The 18,373-nt window shown below is 38.0% G+C and overlaps 1 protein-coding gene across 1 annotated transcript; it reads right to left on the bottom strand.

Annotated features, from left to right (window-relative positions):
- Positions 1 to 1,290: 1,290 nt before the first annotated feature.
- LOC100368872 (uncharacterized) lies at positions 1,291 to 8,483 on the bottom strand. Its single transcript, XM_085503751.1, has 4 exons — positions 8,278 to 8,483; positions 7,504 to 7,704; positions 6,202 to 6,488; positions 1,291 to 1,395 (listed from the first exon to the last, which is right to left on the bottom strand). Exons 1-4 carry the CDS (start codon positions 8,365 to 8,367, stop codon positions 1,380 to 1,382), a joined length of 594 nt encoding a protein of 197 aa, XP_085359877.1. The 5' UTR covers positions 8,368 to 8,483; the 3' UTR covers positions 1,291 to 1,379.
- Positions 8,484 to 18,373: the final 9,890 nt, after the last annotated feature.

Here is an 18,373-nt window from a genome sequence, read left to right on the forward strand (position 1 = left end):
TCCTACCTATTGTTTCATATCATAAGATGAGTTCCATGTTCATTCCTACCTATTGTTTCATTTCATAAGATAAGTTCCATGTTCATTCTTACCTATTGTTTCATTTCATAACTTAGGTAGCATGTTCATTCCTACCTATTGTTTCATTTCATAAGATAAGTTCCATGTTCATTCTTACCTATTGTTTAATTTCATAACATAGGTAGCATGTTCATTCCTACCTATTGTTTCATTTCATAAGATAGGTTGCATGTTCATTCCTACCTATTGTTTCATTTCATAACATAGGTTCCATGTTCATTCTTACCTATTGTTTCATTTCATAACATAGGTAGCATGTTCATTCCTACCTATTGTTTCATTTCATAAGATAAGTTCCATGTTCATTCTTACCTATTGTTTCATTTCATAACATAGGTTCCATGTTCATTCCTACCTATTGTTTCATATCATAAGATGAGTTCCATGTTCATTCCTACCTATTGTTTCATTTCATAAGATAGGTTGCATGTTCATTCTTACCTATTGTTTCATTTCATAAGATAGGTTCCATGTTCATTCCTACCTATTGTTTCATATCCTAAGATAAATTCCATGTTCATTCCTACCTATTGTTTCATTTCATAAGATACGTTCCATGTTCATTCCTACGTATTGTTTCATTTCATAAGAGAGATTCCGTGTTCAATCCCATCTATTGTTTCATATCATAAGATAGTTTCATGTTCATTCCTACGTATTGTTTCATTTCATAAGAGAGGTTCCGTGTTCAATCCCACCTATTGTTTCATATCATAAGATAGTTTCATGTTCATTCCTACCTATTGTTTCATTTCATAAGATAGGTTCCATGTTCATTACTACCCATTGTTTCATTTCATGAGAGGTTCCGTGTTCAATCCCACCTATTGTTTCATATCATAAGATAGTTTCCATGTTAATTACTACCTATTGTTTCATTTCATGAGAGGTTCCGTGTTCAATCCCACCTATTGTTTCATATCATAAGACAGGTTTCATGTTCATTCCTGCCGATTGTTTTATTCCATGAGATAAGTTCCATATTATTTCTACCCATTCTTTCATTTCAGCAGACAAGTTTCCATATCAAAACCCCGAACTAGCCATGAGTTGAAAAACTCTCTTTATTATATTCATATATTAACTAAAATACATCTATTCCACCACCACTTTACTTTTATAATTGTAATAACAGAGAAGAATGTGACATTACTAGGCAGCATTGGAATAAAGACAAAATTACATTCCCGTAGTTCTTTGTTGGATAAATTTTTCACTTGAACATCATTGTTTTCCTGCTGTTTGTGTTTCAGACAAGCTAACAAAAGTGAGGGTTTATTTTCGCTGGGTGCTTTCATTTAGTCAGGAATACAGCTGTAAGCAAAGAAAGAGATGTCAAAAATTGTTGTAGCAACAACCCACCAGATGACATCTGGGTATCAGCAGCCACAGATGGGTAGTCAAACCATTCAATGGGATAATTGGTTATAACTGAACACCTATTATGGTTAGTGGGTATCAGCTCAAAATGGGTAGTCAACCCATGCAATGGGATAATTGGTTATAACTGAACACCTATTATGGTTAGTGGGTATCAGCTCAAAATGGGTAGTCAAACCATGCAATGGGATAATTGGTTATAACTGAACACATATTATGGTTAGTGGGTATCAGCTCCAAATTGGTAGTCAAACCATGCAATGGGATAAGTGGTTATAACTGAACACCTATTATGGTTAGTGGGTATCAGCTCCAAATTGGTAGTCAAACCATGCAATGGGATAAGTGGTTATAACTGAACACCTATTATGGTTGGTGGGTATCAGCTCCAAATTGGTAGTCAACCCATGCAATGGGATAAGTGGTTATAACTGAACACCTATTATGGTTAGTGGGTATCAGCTCAAAATGGGTAGTCAACCCATGCAATGGGATAATTGGTTATAACTGATCATCTATTATGGTTAGTGGGTATCAGCTCCAAATTGGTAGTCAACCCATGCAATGGGATAAGTGGTTATAACTGAACACCTATTATGGTTAGTGGGTATCAGCTCCAAATTGGTAGTCAAACCATGCAATGGGATAAGTGGTTATAACTGAACACCTATTATGGTTGGTGGGTATCAGCTCGAAATGGGTAGTTAACCCATGCAATGGGATAATTGGTTATAACTGATCATCTATTATGGTTAGTGGGTATCAGCTCCAAATTGGTAGTCAACCCATGCAATGGGATAAGTGGTTATAACTGAACACCTATTATGGTTAGTGGGTATCAGCTCCAAATTGGTAGTCAACCCATGCAATGGGATAATTGGTTATAACTGGTCATCTATTATGGTTAGTGGGTATCAGCTCCAAATTGGTAGTCAACCCATGCAATGGGATAATTGGTTATAACTGAACATCTATTATGGTTAGTGGGTATCAGCTCCAAATTGGTAGTCAACCCATGCAATGGGATAATTGGTTATAACTGGTCATCTATTATGGTTAGTGGGTATCAGCTCCAAATTGGTAGTCAACCCATGGAATGGGATAATTGGTTATAACTGATCATCTATTATGGTTAGTGGGTATCAGCTCCAAATTGGTAGTCAACCCATGCAATGGGATAAGTGGTTATAACTGAACACCTATTATGGTTAGTGGGTATCAGCTCAAAATGGGTAGTCAACCCATGCAATGGGATAATTGGTTATAACTGATCATCTATTATGGTTAGTGGGTATCAGCTCCAAATTGGTAGTCAACCCATGCAATGGGATAATTGGTTATAACTGGTCATCTATTATGGTTAGTGGGTATCAGCTCCAAATTGGAAGTCAACCCATGCAATGGGATAATTGGCTATAACTGATCATCTATTATGGTTAGTGGGTATCAGCTCCAAATTGGTAGTCAACCCATGCAATGGGATAAGTGGTTATAACTGAACACCTATTATGGTTAGTGGGTATCAGCTCCAAATTGGTAGTCAAACCATGCAATGGGATAATTGGTTATAACTGAACACCTATTATGGTTAGTGGGTATCAGCTCAAAATGGGTAGTCAACCCATGCAATGGGATAATTGGTTATAACTGATCATCTATTATGGTTAGTGGGTATCAGCTCCAAATTGGTAGTCAACCCATGCAATGGGATAAGTGGTTATAACTGAACACCTATTATGGTTAGTGGGTATCAGCTCCAAATTGGTAGTCAACCCATGCAATGGGATAATTGGTTATAACTGAACACCTATTATGGTTAGTGGGTATCAGCTCCAAATTGGTAGTCAACCCATGCAATGGGATAATTGGTTATAACTGATCATCTATTATGGTTAGTGGGTATCAGCTCCAAATTGGTAGTCAACCCATGCAATGGAATAAGTGGTTATAACTGAACACCTATTATGGTTAGTGGGTATCAGCTCAAAATGGGTAGTCAACCCATGCAATGGGATAATTGGTTATAACTGGTCATCTATTATGGTTAGTGGGTATCAGCTCCAAATTGGTAGTCAACCCATGCAATGGGATAATTGGTTATAACTGGTCATCTATTACGGTTAGTGGGTATCAGCTCCAAATTGGTAGTCAACCCATGCAATGGGATAAGTGGTTATAACTGAACACCTATTATGGTTAGTGGGTATCAGCTCAAAATGGGTAGTCAACCCATGCAATGGGATAATTGGTTATAACTGAACACCTATTATGGTTAGTGGGTATCAGCTCCAAATTGGTAGTCAAACCATGCAATGGGATAATTGGTTATAACTGAACACCTATTATGGTTAGTGGGTATCAGCTCAAAATTGGTAGTCAACCCATGCAATGGGATAATTGGTTATAACTGAACACCTATTATGGTTAGTGGGTATCAGCTCAAAATGGGTAGTCAACCCATGCAATGGGATAATTGGTTATAACTGATCATCTATTATGGTTAGTGGGTATCAGTTACAAATGGGTAGTCAAACCATGCAATGGGATAATTAGTTATAACTGAACTCCTAATATGGTTAGTGGGTATCAGCTCAAAATGGGTAGTCAACCCATGCAATGGGATAATTGGTTATAACTGAACACCTATTATGGTTAGTGGGTATCAGCTCAAAATTGGTAGTCAACCCATGCAATGGGATAATTGGTTATAACTGAACACCTGTTATGGTTAGTGGGTATCAGCTCCAAATTGGTAGTCAACCCATGCAATGGGATAATTGGTTATAACTGATCATCTATTATGGTTAGTGGGTATCAGTTACAAATGGGTAGTCAAACCATGCAATGGGATAATTAGTTATAACTGAACTCCTAATATGGTTAGTGGGTATCAGCTCAAAATGGGTAGTCAACCCATGCAATGGGATAATTGGTTATAACTGATCATCTATTATGGTTAGTGGGTATCAGCTCCAAATTGGTAGTCAACCCATGCAATGGGATAATTGGTTATAACTGGTCATCTATTATGGTTAGTGGGTATCAGCTCCGAATTGGTAGTCAACCCATGCAATGGGATAATTGGTTATAACTGATCATCTATTATGGTTAGTGGGTATCAGCTCCAAATTGGTAGTCAACCCATGCAATGGGATAATTGGTTATAACTGAACACCTATTATGGTTAGTGGGTATCAGCTCCAAATTGGTAGTCAACCCATGCAATGGGATAAGTGGTTATAACTGAACACCTATTATGGTTAGTGGGTATCAGCTCAAAATGGGTAGTCAACCCATGCAATGGGATAATTGGTTATAACTGATCATCTATTATGGTTAGTGGGTATCAGCTCCAAATTGGTAGTCAACCCATGCAATGGGATAAGTGGTTATAACTGAACACCTATTATGGTTAGTGGGTATCAGCTCAAAATGGGTAGTCAACCCATGCAATGGGATAATTGGTTATAACTGAACACCTATTATGGTTAGTGGGTATCAGCTCCAAATTGGTAGTCAAACCATGCAATGGGATAATTGGTTATAACTGAACACCTATTATGGTAAGTGGGTATCAGCTCAAAATTTGTAGTCAACCCATGCAATGGGATAATTGGTTATAACTGAACACCTATTATGGTTAGTGGGTATCAGCTCAAAATGGGTAGTCAACCCATGCAATGGGATAATTGGTTATAACTGATCATCTATTATGGTTAGTGGGTATCAGCTCCAAATTGGTAGTCAACCCATGCAATGGGATAATTGGTTATAACTGATCATCTATTATGGTTAGTGGGTATCAGTTACAAATGGGTAGTCAAACCATGCAATGGGATAATTAGTTATAACTGAACTCCTAATATGGTTAGTGGGTATCAGTTACAAATGGGTAGTCAAACCATGCAATGGGATAATTAGTTATAACTGAACTCCTAATATGGTTAGTGGGTATCAGTTACAAATGGGTAGTCAAACCATGCAATGGGATAATTAGTTATAACTGAACTCCTAATATGGTTAGTGGGTATCAGTTACAAATGGGTAGTCAAACCATGCAATGGGATAATTAGTTATAACTGAACTCTTATTATGGTTAGTGGGTATCAGTTACAAATGGGTAGTCAAACCATGCAATGGGATAATTAGTTATAACTGAACTCCTAATATGGTTAGTGGGTATCAGCTACAAATGGGTAGTCAAACTATACAATGGGATAATTAGTTATAACTGAACTCCTAATATGGTTAGTGGGTATCAGTTACAAATGGGTAGTCAAACCATGCAATGGGATAATTAGTTATAACTGAACTCCTATTATGGTTAATGGGTATCAGCTCAAAATGGGTAGTCAACCCATGCAATGGGATAAGTGGTTATAACTGAACACCTATTATGGTTAATGGGTATCAGCTCCAAATGGGTAGTCAAACCATGTGACCGGATGTGTCAGTGTCACTAATCACCTTTACATGATTAGCGATAGCACTAAAATAAAGGGTAAATAATGTCTGCTGTAAAATATGCTGCAGCTTTGGTATCACCTAATAGGATAAGTTGGTATTATTACTTGTACAATGGGATGAATGGGTATCACCATTCATGTAATAGGGTGAATAGCGCCGGTATCACACACCCCAATGGAAACAATGGAAATCAACAGTGATGCAATGGAACAAGTGATTATGATATGTAATGAATATGCATTGACGTCACATACACAACTGGACATGTTTTACCTTCCAGGTATTTCCCAGGATTTATAATAATCTGGATCCGATGCCAAAATTGCCTCTTTTTCGCCCCCATAAAACACACCATACAGGCCACAGACATGTTCTTTAAACTCTCCTCCAGTGAGACTAGTTCCAAACACATGAAGCACGTGGTTCCAAGTCAATCCAGATTTAACTCTCTTTAGCGTTATACTCGTTATACCGTCTTTTTGTGTCAACTCGGCTAACTCCCCGTCCCCGTCCGTGTCATCAACGATGTATGGAAAGTTTGTGATAACTTTTCCGTCGACCTGTAACAAATATACAAATATGGTAAAGCGCGTAGTGATCGATATGGGTCCCATGCGATGCATAACAACGCGTGTATAATAGGGTATACGACCAAAGTCCAAAAGTTCAAATGCAAATATCTGGCTCTGGCGGCAGTGTTACAATATTCAATATCATTTGTTTGCTGTTTTATGTTTTTGGGAATGTTATTTTTTATGACATATGTATGTAGGTACATACATATATTGTTTTTGAAATACATGTCGTGATTTAATACGTGTGGTGATAAACTCTCTTAATTACATTGCTGGTATACAAGCATAGAATGTCAAACACAATTACTCAATAGTATCTATATTTTAATCCTCAGTTCTGACGAAGCATGAAACGAGGACTTCCATGACTAAACCACAAGTCCTCGTTTTCACTCTGCTGTTATATTCTACGTCACACACCAACTTACTCTTATTTCTCGTTTTATAAGAAACAACAGAATTCTTAGACGGCGCATGTTCGGGCGTCCGTGCATCCGGAGCTGTATTTCGGACACCCCCAGACCAACAGTCATGCATGATAGTCATACATGATAACAGAATTCTATACACAAGTACACAACGGAGAATATACATTGCAAAATGCGTGTCTATGCGTGTTGATAAACATTGATTTTCCCAAAATCCAATGCGCTCTTATGATGGAGATCACAAGACTGAGGTTTGACCTGGGCGCGACTTGTACTAATTACCGCCTGTGACTCCTTCGATACCTTTCAAGCACCTAATATACCCCATTAAAGCTTAGTCGTCGCGCAGCGCGTGTTTCATGTAAACAAACATTGTATTTACACGCGTTGTGTACGTCACTATGAGTCTCATGTCGAACAGGACGCGGCGCGACGCGACTTAAGCTGCAGCCACAGAATACACAAACCAGAATTACGGTTGTTTTAAAAATCTTATTCGAGGCTCAGAAAAAGTGTACGTTCATAAATATCGTAATTCTAATGTAACTTTTTAACTCAGATAATCAACATACCGTCACTGTGCCAGCAGCATCCAGTTTTATATGACGCTCACCATGCACCAGTACTTCCACTCCAATGATATTAATCGATGGAAAACCGTCCTCGGTCAGTCCATCCTCGTGCATCTCGGCAGTGACATCAAACTCTGGAGAGACGCCATCGCGGCAATCTTTTATCAAAGTATACTTACAGCGACCGACAAACTCATCACTCTTTGGGGAAAAAAAGATATTTATCATTTGAGAATGTGTTATAGACGTGTTGCGAACATTCGTAAATTCCCTTCGTAAAAGTAGATGCGACTCTTTTAGAGGGTCTATGGTGTGACTGCGTTTTGCCCCTCAAACAAACACTGTTCAGTGGATGTAGTGGAAAGAATACTGATTCCATATATAAAACATTTGACGTTTCTAAATGAAATGTTGGAATACTTTTATGGTTATGCGACTCGGGATGTCGCCTCGCCTAATGGTCTTTTTGTAAACATCGTATCAGGCGGTATCATGATGTTGATTACGCGCGATGCAGATCATGCAATATTCGTTAGATTTAATATTATGCTGTGCTATCCAAGATTTTAATAATCCGTTTTGCAGCTCATATAATGACACATGTATGTTGCTATAGTAACCCAACAGAATTAGTAAGTCGCGCAATCCCCGCGTCATTTGATACAAATCTGACAAATTTACGACACGATATGTGCACAAAGCTGATGATACAGTGTATACACTGCAGACTTTATAGTAACGTTAGGTCGAGCAGTGGATATAACCGTAACTTACCTTTGATAACAATTGCCGTTTTATTGGTAGGGCATCCGATATTTTCCAGAACATGGGAACCAGTAATATACAGATTCTAATGAAATCCATAACTGATTTCACTGCCACGCAATAATGTGTTTCACAACAATAAACTGCCAACGTGACTGATATGCCATGTCCACCTGTGCGCGTTCGTGTTTAGACAAAAACAGTTTACGCTTTCAGAAAATCACGCGCCAGTTGTTCTGTCATTCTGTACTGTTTAGGTTATGGTGCAGCCCTGGTCCGTACAATTCGAATTATTATAACTAAAAACATATGGAATCACGTCTGTCTTCGTCAAATCGAGGCAGGTTTAATTATATATAGGCCCTGTGTTGTGTGAGCGCGTTGCATGGGTAGAGGATTATCTCACTGGTTGCCATAGTTACGCACTCCTACTTCTTACAGGTGCTACAACTGTAGTTCGATTTTTCCTCTTCATGGCGGAATTGACACCAGTTTAGAAGCGGCCGGGTGATCTGTTATTTCATTGACGATTCGAGTGGCAATAATTTACGATTTGTGTCAACTCGGCTGCCAGACTATCATCATCTACTTCGGGGGCGTTGTTTGTAACTGGATTTGTATTTAACCCCACGGTCGTGTTAGTTTATGATAACTCGACAGACCGTCACATGTTGCCACGTTATACTCCTCCCTCGTCGTCGCGTTTATATGAGAACTATCCAGGTAGGTAGGTATTACACATCACAGCCGCCACGACACATATAAAACTGTGATTGTATTCCGCGCTGCGTGCAGGGGCTATTCTAACCACGTTGTGGGTTCGGATGTCAATACTTTTGTGATTACTTTACGGCATGAGATGTACGTTTTAAAGACAAAAATATCTGTCTTTCCTTCAACGGTTTTATATGAATTGAATTCAATATTATGTGTGTGATGTTCCAATCGACAAAATATATAGAGTAACACGTCAGAGTTTCTATCAACAGCCTGTACGTGTTTATAAAAACAACATATTATCCATTGACTTAACTCGCTAACATCTTGCCAGACATGGCGTGCCATTATTAAATCCCATTTTGGTGCGCTCGCGTTTTTGCACACCAACATATATTTATTTTGTTTGTGTTCGCAGTTGCTCCGATCGTCGATTGTTTGCGTACACTGGTATCTGCTTCGACTCCTAGCAGCCAAGGAATGGTTCTTGCAATGGGCGAAAAAGTACAAAATGGAGCAGTATATTAAATGACATTGTTTGTGGGAGTTGCTGTGTTGTTGGACTAGAATGTCAAATGATACATTGTAAAGCAAGTTCATTGCTGTGAACGTGCTTGAACAAGCGTGTTGAATAGAGCTTAATAGGTACACCGACCCGCAATAAGTTTGACAAGAAACATGTGTTCCCCTTTTCTTTAAAAGGTTCGTACAAGTTAATAAAAGACTGCGACCAACTTGAAGGTCAGTTACGAGCTGTCGAATGAGGAGGCGATAAAAATCCACGTTGAAAATAATATAGTCGCTGAGTTGATCGTAAACCATTCAGTACCGATGCGAGCGTTGATTGAACTGGTATGCGATGCGAGAACACGACGTCAATTGCGCTACCTGTATGTATGAGTGACTCCAATTAGGTTTTATTGCCACCAGCGATCGAGGAACAAATCCCCGATACTTTGTGTTCATAGAAACACAAATATTGAGACACATACCTCAACGTCGACTGAATTTGACAGAGCTCCATTGTATCGCGTGGAAGGAAAGTATACATCATTGCCTTTGCGATAATACTACTCGGCACATCATGGAAAAAAGGAGCAAATCCGACGATGAGAACGCTTCGACTTCCAGCCTCGTCAAAAGCGAATCGCTCTACGAAGTTACACCGCGCGAGAACCGTGATACCGATGGAGCGTACAAGCGAAGTGGTCGCCTTACTCTCGGCGTGATTCGGGTACTGGGACGGTTAATATCGCGCACTCGGGACTACTCTTGGTCGTCGCCGCGACGTTATAACACCGGCATATCGTCATCGACTTACCATCAGTCAAGAAACATCGACGTGTCTGCGCCGAAAGTGGTCGTTGAAAACACATACAAGCTACTGCCAGATAAACGGTTCCCTGTGGAAACTGTAAAAAACGTCATTCAACAAATACTCAACGACGACTTACTGGAGTGCGAATACAAAGCGGACGTTATCGCGGAGAAGACGAAGTCGATCACGGATACGATAAAATATAGAGTTAAAAGACTTAACGTCAAACGATTCAAAATCGTGTGCATCGTAACCATCGGTAAGATAAACGGTCAAGAGGTCATCGCCGCCGGGAGGTGTCTCTGGGATCATAACGTCGACAACTTTGCTACCGCTACTTTCAAGAATAGGTCAATTTTCGCGTTTGCTACTGTGTACGGAGTTTACTTCGAATAGTAATAATGCGACGTGTGTTAAGTTTGGAAGTAATCACTTACCCAGAGTGATCCGATAATCATGACACATATTAAACCAGGAACTTGAAGTTAGAGAGCCAGAGTGAGTAGTTCAGCAACGCTTCATACAAACAAAACATTATCTCACCTATGAACTATGCAAACCCGAATGACAGCTTTTCAAAACTAATTTATTTCGCCGTATTTATTTTTAAAATGTTGTTCAAGTATGGAGGTTGCTGGTGGTTGCAAGTTGAACCATATAGTATTCTACCATCCACACAGCGGGTCGTTACAGGAGTTCAAACACCGGTATTTATTCTGTGACTTTTGTTATGTGTATACTACTTGGGAAGTGCCTGCTGGTATTTTCGGTGATATTTAATTTGGCAATAATTCAAGCATTTAAAAAAAATATATATTGGACATGTATTTGGTCGTAAGAAACTACTGATGACGTCACGCATACGGCAACACTCGATACGAATGAAATGCATCACGTTTCCGCGTCACCCTAGAGTAGCGCATATCATCATCGGACACTTTGGAAATATGTGTCAAACCATTTGAGCGCTGACTAGAATCAATTTGTGTCACCTTTACACAAATAAAGTCGCATATACTAGAAAAAAGCACTTAGAATATATGGACAATGGGGAATTATATCATTCTGGTCCAAAATAAATATATATATATATTGTTAAAATACATAATTATATAATTATAATATGCAAATGTGTTTTTAGGTCTTGTACCAACATTTTGGCGGGAAAATATGACGTTTACTGCATTCAAATATACAACACACGTCATCAATTTCGTTCTATATAAGTTTTTTTTTTTTATGGGAGAAGTCTTTTACAACTACACACACAAACAATTCAATGTATAGAATTTAACATAGATACTTTTTAAAATGGCACTAAACTTCAGACGCACGCTGGTGATATTAGCGAAAGGTATATTGAGACACATATCTATCCGAAACTCATTAAAATTCATGACAGTACACGAATATTTACACCTGTGAGTACTCTTACGTTGTCCCGTAAGACTCCGTCGCAATAAGAGGTTCTATTATTGCTCAAACAATAACCCCTTGTCAGTAAAAGGAAAATGTCGGCGATGCCAAATACCTAAGACAAATGCGGCGAAGAACTTGAATACTTGATATCTCAGCTGAGTTTGAAACCTCCACGCTACTGGCGCCATGCAGGACTAAAACTGGAGTTCATTCGTTGAAAACGTCACAGTTGTCGTATCGCGCGCGTTCAAATCTCATAGAAACGAACAAACAATGTATTTTACACGCGTTGTATACATCGCGTGGGTCCCGGGATATCGTACAGACGCAGAGTGGCGACAGTGGCGATTTGTTTTCATATTCTCCAACGTTGTGGGCAGATAACTAGTTTAAGGCATTACTCACAGTGTAATACAAGTAAATATAACACTAAATGTCCAACTCGGAAGGAGTGTGCGTGAATATATTCACAAATACAGACGTCGCGCAGTGTGTCCGAATTACGTATTGGAACGCTGAGTGTACATATAGGACGCATGGGAAATATATCGAATTCGACGCGGGTGCGACAACTGTGGCTTGAGTGACACCATGGTAACAATGTAGTGAACCACAAATTCCATCAGTTCACTTCAGTTTGCAAACAGAAAGAAAACAATGCACAGAAATAATGGAAAGACTAAATTATCGCCGCATTTTGCATGGTTTCACTACCAGACCAAGAAGAGATGGAGCCAAGTTAGCCCTTAATAATTCAAGCAGACACTAAAACTGCTTCGTTCAAGTTTTCAGAAATTCGGCCGCTGGATTGGTTCCGTGGTCATAGCAACAGAAAAGCGCCACAAAAATGTACACAAAGATAAAGTAACTCAATATAGTTATACATTTGTTTTTATTTTGTTCCTGCAATTAAATTTTAAAAGTTCAGTGACATATCTACACAAGTGAACGTTATTAATTCGAAGTTGAATTCTTCTTTAAGGTGAATTTTAATAGGAAAATCATTTCAGAAAGTAAATTGTGTAGTCCTTTTATCAGTAATGGTTGTTGTAGCATGTTGATGTATTTGAATTCTCTACTGCACAATTAAGTATAACATTGAAACTCCGTCAGACGAGTTTGTTAGACGAGTGTATTGTCCGTTGTTATATCTCACTTGTTTGTTATTAACATGTTCCATTGTATGCTTAGTAATTGGTCTTGAACAATCATGGTAGCCTGTATCATGTGCACTTATATGAGCACAGGGTATATGTAGGACCTGAATGGAGGCGGGGGCTGGGGTGCAGTCCACTTGGTCAACATACTGTAAAACATGTATTTTTTTTTTAGCTTGTACGTTATTTTAACTAATTTAGCTATTTTGTAATTCATGATATCGATAGTTTTAAAGGGAGTATATTCTCACAATGAGATTGTTGGCTAAATTAGGATTCTATTAAATTTGTGCTTTGAGCAAAATTCGCTAACAATGGTATCGTTCGTTCCCAGGGTTTCGAATCCGATTAGATACACCTCTATCCGCGAAGCACTTTTGTTGGGGATGTACTGCACAATGTATATTTTTTTATTATGATATCGAAAACACAACACAAGAACACATGACGTTTTATCAATTAGTATTTTTCCGTATATTTTAACTACCGAATGAGAGGGCACAATAGTGCAGCATATTCTTGGGTTGTTGACTCGATTCGATTTTTGTTTTAGTTTATGTCATTTACCATTCTCAATGACGTTCCGCTGTACCACAATGCATCAGCGTCCAGGAACGATGCTCGCGAGTATTCGTTGCTATCAGATATTGGCAGTAATTTTGATTGGTTGTGTTTGAAAGTGTCGTCAACGTAAACAATGTCAGTTACCTGGAGATCCCGCGATTCTTCCCCGCCCAGCTTAGGTACTGATCAATGAACAAAAAGTATTCCCCGACACTGGCACGAAAGATGTCTTCCAGGGTATGTGACGTTTGCATATATCTGACATGGTAATGAGATATGTCTAGCGTCGTACATATATGCGTTAGTGGGGTGAAGTAGAATGAGTGGAACACCGCATAGTTACCATCAGTTTATGTTATTTGATAAATAATTTGAGCGCATAATGGATATACCTAATGTAGGCATTACCTTTTTTGAGTATGAGTATTTACTACTTATTATGGTTTTATAGAAACACTCTCAAACCAAAGACATGTCTTTGCTTGAACTCATTAGGCTATGCGCTCATAAGAACACTACACAATAAACAAATATTGCTTTTGTAGTAAAGTGTTTGTTTTTTGTTGTTTCTTTATAATTTGAGAACATGTTTTGAATATTTTTTCAACCTTTAGTACAATGCTTTCTGGGTATTTTAAATAGTACGCGGAAATGTTAATTATATTGTTGACTAACATACTAGCAATCTAACGTAGTCTATATTTAGCTCATATGTAACCATTTGGCAATTTATGCTAATAAAGACAAAATATTTTAGGATCTCTGAAAATGGTAATTCCAGACATTTGAAATATACTATTTGTTGTTGACTTTTATTTGTTGAGTTATATTTTTAATTGATGCACCGCTGCTATGGGGGTAAAACAACTCCAAATGTTTACTACTAGTATTAATAAAATGCTGTACCATGTCGTATCCATTATGACTGGAGTGTTTGGAATGACCGAAATTTGTGATTTGTTGGTCACTTGAGTACATCTTGATTGTCGATTACAACCATAAAACTGGAATAATCTATACTTCCCCTATTTACACAGAGAATATTTTCTTTGCAACATGAAACTTACGACGTACTATTTCAGTGGGAGGTTTTAGAGCTGACTCAACATACCCGTCGGTATATGGACACGATGCACTAGAGTACATCAAGTTCAATAGTCACTAATTTATGAGACACTGTGACCTTTCAAATAACTTACGCCCTCATGCGACGAAACACTTCCTTAACGCAAATTGCACGTAAAGAAGACTATTTACGCAGTCTTAGATTGAAGTAATCCGCCAATAAAAAATAAAGTTTTCGAAAGTGTTGGTACTAGTATAATGTTCTAAATTATGACGAGACAATAATGAAACGAATTATGTACCTTGTAGTAAATGGACAGAAAATTGACACCAAGCGTGAGAAACGAAAAGAAATGCAGGCCCGAGTGGCAGAAGATGTTAAAATTATTTCTTTAACATTAGGATTCACGATATGATTCTTGTGAGGTGTGTCTGACCATGGTCTGACACAACCAAGCAACATTGTCGGTGTCAACGAAATCGCTACGTCATAGATGCACTTTTACACAAGAGGGCGTTATTCTATTTTGTTCTATAACATTAGTAAAGCAGTATTCTGGTATTTAAATAAATCAAAAATTATTCATTAGGTTGAAACACAATTCAAATATTCTGTCCCAAGGATGGTGAAAAATCGTATGAAAGCTACAATATATTAATCTAACGTGTCTAAAGACGGGGCAGGGCTATAATAAAAGAATAACAGGGGATTACACAACCAATATAGTTGTCGTTTTCAATCTTCTAGAATATTCATTACACCTGAGAACCGAGTCGTTGTCGAAGGTTATCGATTTACGTAGCATTCTGTGTTTTGATACAACTTTGTAAATCGTGAATTATTGATATAAAAGGAATCAACATCATAAAAGCCGAGAAATGACCATGGAGCAAATGCATTCTTTATAAACGGAAATTAAAACGCGTGGCGACTGAAATACCTTAATTAATACCCAACAAATACTGAATCAATTAAACAGATTATATGCACACGGACTCGAGTGACGCAATGCAGTCGGTTGTTTTGTGGAACACGGGGAAACATGCGCTGCACTCATTTGCAGTGCAAGCGCATTGAACAGCGACACCACCGATGAGATGTGTTTAACTAAATGGGCTTTAGTGATACAATTAATGAGAAGGTTGCCAATTCAGTTCTGACCCAATGTTAACTATGCACAGTACAGTGTTTAACTAACTTCATGTACAATATCTCATTACTTTATACAGTATATATATATTAATACTACTTACCTGTATTGATTTGGGGTTAAATTTGACATTTAAGCGGCTGTTTTAAAGGTCATTCTTTTTGAAGACATTGATATTGATAATTCCCGGGCCTTTCGTTAACGTGTCTTTACTCAGTCGGTTGTGAGTAAATATATTCACACCATAACTGCATTTACAGTTTACCATTAAGGCAGTTGATAATCAGCATTAAAGCGGAAGGGTCGTCACCTGTGCACGCGTGGGAATTGCTTGTTTCGAAACAACGACACGCTATGGCAATCTGACGTATGCGCAGGTGAAGACTCCCCCGCTTTAAAACTGAGTCGCCGCCACCTGTGCACACAACAGACGACCATAGCGTGTCGTTGTACACAAACAAGCTTATACCCATGAGCCTTTGAGTTTTAAGCATGCGTTGTTATCGTTGATTAGGACTCAATTCCCGCGCGTGCACAGAGGACGATCCTCCCGCTTCAATATTTGTCACTTTACTGTGGACAAGAGATTCAGAAAGTGTGTACATACGATGGTGTTTGTCAAGTTTCGAACCAGAAGTTAAGAGTACAAGTGACATATAGCGCGCTAAGAATGCATGTGCAACTTCATTGCTATACGTCACTTCACTAATGCCTAGATACAATGCTAGTAATATCTCATTCATATTTATGCAACATCATACTTAATAATCGTCTAGAGAAATTAAATACTCTCATGGTTCTTTTGACAGTTCGTGCATATATATTTTAATCATCACACAAAAGATTTTGCATCGACAACATTTTCGTTCAACCATCATAGAGGGACTGTGATTCAACCAATCAAGTCTTCAGCCAATGATATTAGTAGTGTCGTAGCTATTATGGCGCGGCCTTTAGTGTGGAGCACTGCACAAATGCTAGGCTAGAGATGCAGTCTATCAATCTCAAGGAACACATTCATTACCCAGAAAAATAGGAATTGTTTCTGTAGGTTGTTCTTATATGATATTAAAGCGCAGTGGTCGTCTCACCCTCAGACAACCAATGAATTATTAGTTGTCTGAGTCTCACAGCATCATGTTCGATATCGGGCTTATGCAACGTTTACAACTCATGAAATTTTAACACACGTTGCCTGGCGAACACATCCTTTTATAACAAGAATTTGATGTAAATACAGTTGTTCTTCCTCGTACTAAGCTGAAATTATTCTGAGCGAAATTGTTGAATCCAAATAAAGCATTTCCACCCTACTGCTAAGTTGTATACCCTCGCATAAACAAGTTAATGCTAAAATGCTTGAATCATGACTGCCACTAAATTTACCTTTATTTTTACCATAACATGTACATGTAGTTCATACATTGAGTGGGACAGACCATAGCATGGTATTGCTCCACTGTATTGCTAGTGAATATATAACACAGGGAATCAATGTGATGCTACTTACAAGACGTTTTCCACTCTTATTTCAAGCATGCTATGACGGTTTTATATATTTTTTTATTCAAAAAGTTCAATTAGCGGGCATTTTGTTTCACCGTTTTGCATATCTAGACAGTTTCGCAACGTACTTTGACCGTTCGGTTCAAAGACAGACCATAATAGTAGTTGAAATACAAACGTCAGCGTTGCTTTTAAATCGGGTATTTTTTTTACCAAATTGCACTCATTCTATCATTAAAATGTTGTAAAACCACAATCTCATTTTTTGGACATGTCCATGTTTTTTTTTTTAATTTGGTATGCTGGATGAACATGCTTCCTTTGGATTCAAAATGGCTGACTGCCGGCAATTTTAGGGTTTTTTTCACCTCCGGCGTCATTTCTTGGACTTGCTCGGTTTTGTTGGTTGGCAAAGTGACAGGGTATAATTGTTGACATACACATGTTTCTTTGATCAGATTGGTTTTGACCAAATCGCTGAATTTAAATGATGAATAATCGTAATTTTAGTGTTCCATCAAACATACTGATGCACGTTGGTCATTTTAATTGGTTCTTATATCCAGAATATTCAACCAATAAAAGATAATCTTGCGAACTTTTAAAAACTAGGTACAATAGGTTGACTTTATTTACTATAGTGCTTTGAAATTGAACGTGAATCAAGTGATTTTGAGAATTTGTTGAGACACAATAAAAATTAAATGAGAATGGTTCTTGTAATGTGCACTGCATAATACTGCAAGATCATGCATGGTCAATAATCACTTTTACTAGCAAAGACAGTGACTTTGTTTGAACAACCATTGATTAATCTTCTACAGATTTTTATGAAGGATGTTTTTTTTCACATTTTGATTCAAAGTGGTCAACTTGCGCCGATTTTTTTTTTGTGTTCTTGAAGAATGGACTTCAGTACACATTAATTCATACATAGAGGAACACTTCAACCTTTGTATTTGTTCAACATGACATAAATATATCGGTACATATGTAACATGTTAGTCCAATTAAATATAACTGATGGCATTATTACCATTATTAAAATGCACAACAATCTGGAATTTTGAAATGCCCGGAACAAGATTTTACACACATGTACTTTTCTTTAACTCATTGATGGTCTAAAAACTTAACCACGGGACTGTGCCATGCCTGGCTTGTTTGTTGAAAAAGGGTTTTTCGATTCATCAAATTCTGTCCCGTAT

The sequence above is a fragment of the Saccoglossus kowalevskii genome, chromosome 9 (genome assembly GCF_978046115.1).
Source record: "Saccoglossus kowalevskii chromosome 9, keSacKowa6.1, whole genome shotgun sequence".
Classification (NCBI taxonomy): Eukaryota; Metazoa; Hemichordata; class Enteropneusta; family Harrimaniidae; genus Saccoglossus; species Saccoglossus kowalevskii.